At 43.2% G+C, this 6,807-nt stretch overlaps 1 protein-coding gene across 1 annotated transcript; it reads right to left on the bottom strand.

Moving 5' to 3' along the window:
- Window positions 1,057-6,218, bottom strand: PIFO (primary cilia formation). The gene is made up of 6 exons (XM_013962484.2): window positions 6,177-6,218; window positions 5,775-5,917; window positions 5,054-5,149; window positions 4,177-4,307; window positions 2,626-2,743; window positions 1,057-1,180 (listed from the first exon to the last, which is right to left on the bottom strand). The coding sequence occupies exons 1-6, from the start codon at window positions 6,193-6,195 to the stop codon at window positions 1,112-1,114; spliced, it is 576 nt and encodes a 191-aa protein (XP_013817938.2). The 5' UTR covers window positions 6,196-6,218; the 3' UTR covers window positions 1,057-1,111.

Here is a 6,807-nt window from a genome sequence, read left to right as displayed (position 1 = left end):
TGGAAGACGGGGGCAGATCCAATCTACTAGCCTCCCTGTGAAGTCCTTCTCATATTGCAGTCCAGGGCCATGGAGCCAGTGGATGAGTCTATTCTGATTCCTGCTGCATCCCCAGTGCTTGGCACTCTGCCTGAGGCATGTTTGGAATTCAGTATGATGATGACTGACAGACTAAATAGATGATGTAATAGGAAAGGGGGAGAGGGTTATTGGTTCTTTGAGTTTTACACGAACCTGAGAAAGGCAATCAAATCAACAACCCACTCCAGTATTCTTGCCTGGGAAATCCCATGAACAGAGGAGCCTGGCTGGCTACAGTCCACAGAGTCACAAAGAGTCAGACTCGACTCAGCACAGCACAGAGAAAGGCAGTCAAATCAGGACCTTCCCACTCCATGCTGGGAAACTCGGACACTTTGAAGCACTCCTAAAACATTTACTCTGCGTTTAAGTGTCCTCTGCATCACAAAAGCCCCCAAACAAGGCCCAGCAAGCCATTCAAAGCCTTGACATGTATAGAACAATAAACTGTCTCCTATCACCAGGGCTAGTGGTGTGGTGGTTTTGTTGCTAAGTCGTGTCTAACTCTTGCAACCCCATGGACTGTAGCCTGCCAGGCTGCACTTTCCATGGGATTTCCCAGGCAAGAATACTAGAATAGGTTGCCATTTCCTTCTCCAGAGGAGAGGATCTCCCAACTCAGAGACTGAACCCATAACTCCTTTATCACAAGCAGATTCTTCACTGATGAGCCACCTGGGAAGTCCCAGGCTAGTGGTAGACAACATAAAACTTGCGGCTGGGAATTAGAGGGCAAGGACCCACAAGTATAATATTTCAGTCATGAAGCCACCCCGCTGAACACTCAGGAGGAACCCCTCTAGCCCTTCTACATGAATACACAACAAACCAACGCAAGGAGAAAGAGCCTTCTAAACTAGTCTTTACACTGTCATGTAGTACTTATGAGGCCCTTGCCCTCCCTGTGCCCCATGCTGGCAGACAGGAGGGTCAGAGCGATGCAGAAAGACAAGAGCACCTCTGGGCTCTGCATTGCACTCTCCTGGAGGATTGGTGGTCAGGAGGCGCACGTGAAGGGAGTCACAGCTTTTCAGTCATAGTACAGGCTTAGGTAGGCCAGACGGTTCCGACGCTTTCTAAAGTCTTTGTCTGTGGGCAACTGCAATGAAAGAATATTATCTAGGTCAATATTCAAATGAGAACCCACTGCCTCTGGTCTTCCTGGCTCTGTGAAATAGGCATGTATGTTATACCTGTTGTGGCCTAGCTGAACCTCAACCCCATAGTAACCTGACCTCACTGAGTCTCTCAGCATTGCTCTGGACATCTACTCTTGGTCGTCTTACTCTGGAAATGTCATACTAGGAATTATTTTCTACTTGGGAAGTTGTCAAGTATAGCTGGTAGGACTTCCCTGGTAGAGAGTGGATAAGAATCCACCATGCCAGTGCAGGGGACATGGGTTCCATCCCTAGTCCAGAAAGATTCTACATGACATGAGCATCTAAGCCTGTGCACCACAACTACTGAGCCCATACCCCAGAGCCCGCAAGTCACAACTACTGAGCCCACACCCCAGAGCCCGTAAGTCACAACTGCTGAGCCCATGTGCTGCAACTACGGCAGCCTGTGTGTCTAGAGCTTGTGCTCTGCAACAAAAGAAGCCATTGCATTAAGAAGCCTGAGCACTGCAAGGAAGAGTAGCCCCTGCTTGCTGCAACCAAAGAAAGCCTGCCCATGCGCAGCAACGAAAACCTAGCACAGTGAAACATAAATAATTAATTAATTATTTTAAAACTATAGCTGGTAAACTTCTTGAAAAGAAAAATCATATGTTTAATTCTTGAATGTTATCCATAGGCCCTAGCATAATGATGTTAATACATTTGGTGTTTAATACATACTTGCAGAATTAATCCCAAGTTCCACTGGAAAGTAAAGGGTACCTTAGGAATTATGATAGCTGGCATGTACTGAGCATTTATTATGCTCAGTATGGCACTAAATACTTTTCTACAATATCTCAATCTTTACACCTTTATCAGATAGAGTCTATTATTATATGCATTTTAACACTAAGCACACTGATGTTTAGAAAAGTAAGATTATTAGACAAAATCACACAGCAAGCAAATATGGAACTAGAATTTGGACCCAGGTAGTCTGTTCTAAAAATCCATGTTCTTGGCAGAATGATCCACAGCCCTTGATGATCTAACACTAAGTAGTGTGATGGGAAGAGCAGTGGCTTAGAAGTCACCAGATCTAGGCTCTATTTGAGCAACTTCAACAAGCCACTTAATCCATCTGAGCCTCAGTTTCCTCCTCAGTTGCAGAGAATAATTATTTTGGACTAACCACAGAAGACTATTTAAGGACTAAATAAGAAAATGTGACTTCTGTTCCATCACACGCACTTTAAAAATCTAGTAAAATCGGGTAACTCTCCAAAAAAAATTCCCATATGTACATACACAAAATTGTGCAAGTAATTTCAGGGGAACAAGGACTTAGCTGAAGCTTATTCACAGACTCCCGGTTAAGAATCACTGATATGCATGGAAGAATTAGGTAAAGGGCTCCAGAGAAGTCCAATAGTATTACCTCAGCTCTCAGGGTTCTTTTCTGTAGACATGGAACCTGAGCCCAGTCCGGAGACCCAAATTTCATTGGCCATCTGACTCTCTTGGGTGGCTTTATCTCTGGGTTGTATGTGGTAGGGCTAGAAAACATACAGAACATCATGTGTAATGAGTTAGCGATCATATATAACCTTCCACCCCTAATCTAGAGTCCTAACCCTTTGGGAAAAGGCAGTCAACTGATTCACATAGGAGTCCTTTGCCTGTTAAAGCATTTCTAACTAAGTTTCACTGTTCAAAGTATCTAGTCTTGACAAAGTAAAAACTCAATTCCAGTTTAAAATATTTCTGGAAGTTCGGTCTCCTTAGCTGAGAGATCAAAAGATCCCAGAAACGGTGGATGATAAAGTTAACACAGTGATGCCTAAGTACTGCTCACGATGTAAAATTGAGGAGGAAAGAAAAGTGCTACGATCTGGGGTCAGTAAAGTAGAACCATGTAAAATTCCTTGACAATGGGATTATTTAATTATAGCCTTTGCTCATAACATTCTTCTGGTATAGACTTTTTGCTGTGGAAGTAACATGTAGAGTGGACATAGGAATCAAGATTCAATATCTCTATTCCTTACTACAGCCTTGAAAAAGTTACACTCACTCTCTGATCTTTGAAATTCTCACCAGTAAAAACAAAAAAAAAAGACCTTGACCCCATGCCCTACCTTTCCACACATTCTCAACGGCTTCCTAAAGCACAGAGACTGCCGCCCTTGGTCTACTGGCCTATGTGCTATAGCCACCCCCAATCATACCTTCCCCACCCCATTCTCACTTCCTCTTTGCCCACGATACTGTAGCTACACTAACCTTCTTTCTTTTTTTCTGCACACCAATTTCCTTCCCAATAACAGCCTTTGTACTCGAAGTTCCTTCTGCCTGGGAAACTCCGGGCCTAGATTTTCACAGGGCCAGCTCATTCTTGTCATAATGATTTCAGACCAAGTGTCATTTCCCTAAAAGATCTATCTTGACAATCTTTGCCAAAATATATAGATTTTAGTCCACCACTCTGTATCATATCATCATCTTGTTTGATTTCATTCAGCACACCACCAGGTCACCTTACTTCCTAGTGTGTCTATGACAGCCCCAGCTAATGGCTACTGTCTTGGTATAATTATTAATAAGACCCCATTTCAAGTCTCAGAAGTGTCATGTGCTGACTAATAAATTATATAGTCACTCTCTTTGTTACTATTGATATTTTCTTGTTTGTTTGCTTCTCATCTGTCTGGATTCTAGAATGTAAGCTCCAAGATATCAGGAATCTTGTATGATGGGTTTAATGCAAAATTTCTGGAATCCACAAAACTGCTTGGCTTTTTATAAATATTCATTGAATGAACCACTACACTCTACCACTCTATAATTTCTAGAGATCTAGAAGGCAAGAGGTTGAATCTTTAAAGCTAGATGGTTTCTTATTTAGAGGGCATGGTTGGGATGTAACCCCTTTTTGTACTTCCTTTCCTATTGCTCTTTGTTGAAGTGCAGCAGAAAAAGGGGCACATACCCAGGATAATAAGAGTCCTTTGAGTATGTCCAAAAGCGAGGCAACAAGGCATTAAATGGAGCAAAATTTGGTTTGTGTGTTTGCTCTTGAACATTGACTGTCTGGTACATGCCTGGATAGGGTGTCATATCCTGTTTCCAAGAAAAAGATCAATATGTTAGAGGGTGATATATACATGTAAAGCCTTTTAATTAGAAAAAACAAAGCTATCCTCTCCCTGTCATGTGTCATCTATGGTTTAACTACCTCAATCTATAGAAATGGCCTACAATAGGTAGAAAACCAAGATAAGTGTATGGTTCAGCTATGTAAAGGTACCTAATGCTTAGGCTGTAGAAACAAATCTATGAGGGTAGAGAACCATGGTAACTTATTACAGTTACTACCACCACCATCCCACCATCCCACTCAGATTCTTCTGGAGCCAGTATCCCTCTTCCTGAGCTTAAGCATCAAGAAAAAGTCCAACAAGAGATTAACAGAAGATAATTAAGACTTGAAATCCAGTTACACAAAAGAGTGCAGAAGTTGGAATTGGTTTTTTAACTGATAAGATACTATATATTACATATAATTATAAGATGTGTATAAACAAAGCTTCCAGTATTTTACAAACAAGTGTCTCAGGGCTAAAACCTTGCTTTGGTGTTATTTCTTCTTAGAATCATTTTATACTCTCCCAGGACACTCACACACACATTTGCCATGTTAACATCCATGCTTTTAAGATAGGTTTTTTAGTGGCTTTTGCCCAAAAGATTTTTTGTCTTGAATTTGGGGCATATTCTTTAGGTAGCCTCCAGCTATGCTCCCCAATGCAAACACATTCAGCAACATGGATCACAGTGAAATCTAAGCACATTCAGTCATGTCTAACCTTGCTAACTGGCTTAAACCTCATGGCTGTTCTGGCGCCAAGAGTGTATCCTTTTTTACTGGTTGGGATCTTGGAGAGATTGTATGCCAAGCCATACTTCTTCAGGTGTTATGTAGAAAACAAAGAAAAAACACATATAGAGAACATTATAGTTATTAAAACAGTCTGAACTTAAAGTATTCCTGAATATTCTCTGCCAAAGTTGCTCTTTCTTTCCTGATTCTTCTGAATCATGACCATACAATTACATAAGTAACAGTTGCATTCCTACAAAGGAATGTGGCTAGATAGGTAGAGAGAATGCCATTTCTATACATTCCAGTGAATGTATAGAAATTTTTCTACACATTTTTCTGGGTCCCACAGAGCGGAATCTGCTCTAATTCAACTATCAGTATGATTATACAATTTCATAAACTACCTATCAGCACAACCACAGTCCAGGTTTGGACTAAGAGAAGATACTGAGTCACTGGTCTTTGTGACTGTGAATAGTGAAGGAACAATTCCGGGAACTGCATGAGGCCCAGGCTTGCATTTGGTGGGGAAGGCAAAGGGGAACAGTGGCTCTTTACTCTCTGATTGTAGAGGACCAGGGCACTTTCTCATGTTGGGACCCAGATGGTCACAAATCCCACAGGGCTTTTATTCGGGAAAACTTGGGTTTCCTTAGATAATGGTCTGGGAACTGAGACCCATCTAAGGGAAGGTGAATACTCACATCTTCTGCTATGTAACACCCAGGGCCTCTGTTGGGGGCTCCCCTAATAGGGGGAAATGTGTTTCCCAACAAGCTTGGGGGACGGATGTGAGGAAAGATCTTCCTATGTTGACGTGTTCCAAAGGAGTAGTTAAGCAGCGGCTCTGCAGATAGAGAAAGAAGAGAAACTTCACATGAGGAAAGGCCCCTTGATCTAAGTGAGAGCTTCAGGGCTAGTGAGGGGTGGGCCGTGGGACAGAGCTCTTAAGGGCAGACCCTTAAGAAAAATCCATGTAAAGGGTAGCTCAAATCTGTGTAAAGAGATGAAATGCATTTTCGCCTCCCTTTGCCCTTCTTCTTTCCCAGCCTTCCTACTCTTCCTCCTGCCTCTACTGTAGACTCCCCTACTACAACCCTCCTCACCTGCTTTAACGAAGCACATCTCAGGAGCTCCACCAGGCCCGGGGTTTGTGTACTGCGTTGCCCAAGAAACAGAGGCGGGGCTGGGCAGCCCCAGCTGCCCAGCTCTCACAGAGGAGTGGCTCAGAGCTAGCCTACTAAGTAGTGGGGATTCCTGCAGAGCCCGCTTTGGGGCAGGAACTGCGCCTCCCAGGCCAGGAATCCAGGGGAGTGAGAACTCTGAAGCTGGGCAGGAGGTAGGGGGTTTGCTAGATCCAAGCTGTAGGCTGAAGAGCTTTGAAAGCTGGGCTACTGGAAATGCACTACTGAGGAAGGACGGACTCCTCCACGTGCAGGATACCCTGAAATCTGGGCTGCCAGGATCAGGAATGTAGAAAAACACAGGATCTGCAGTGATGATCTATGGAGGTGGGCTTCCTGGGCAATGCCCAGAAGAGGGAAGTTGGGAACCTAATGGAGCCTAGATAGTTCACTATTAGGCCTATTTTAGACCCATTGTTCCTTTTCTTCAAGGCATTCCCATCAGGTTACCCCCTTATACCCTTAAGAGGGGCTCAAGTCTATAAAAGGTCTCTTTAAGCAGAACAGTAAGAGCACAATGGAATAAAAGTGCTTAAATTTGGAGGCAGTTACT

Source organism: Capra hircus, chromosome 3 (genome assembly GCF_001704415.2).
Source record: "Capra hircus breed San Clemente chromosome 3, ASM170441v1, whole genome shotgun sequence".
Taxonomy (NCBI): domain Eukaryota; kingdom Metazoa; phylum Chordata; class Mammalia; order Artiodactyla; family Bovidae; genus Capra; species Capra hircus.
This window is presented reverse-complemented; position numbering and strand designations above follow the sequence as displayed.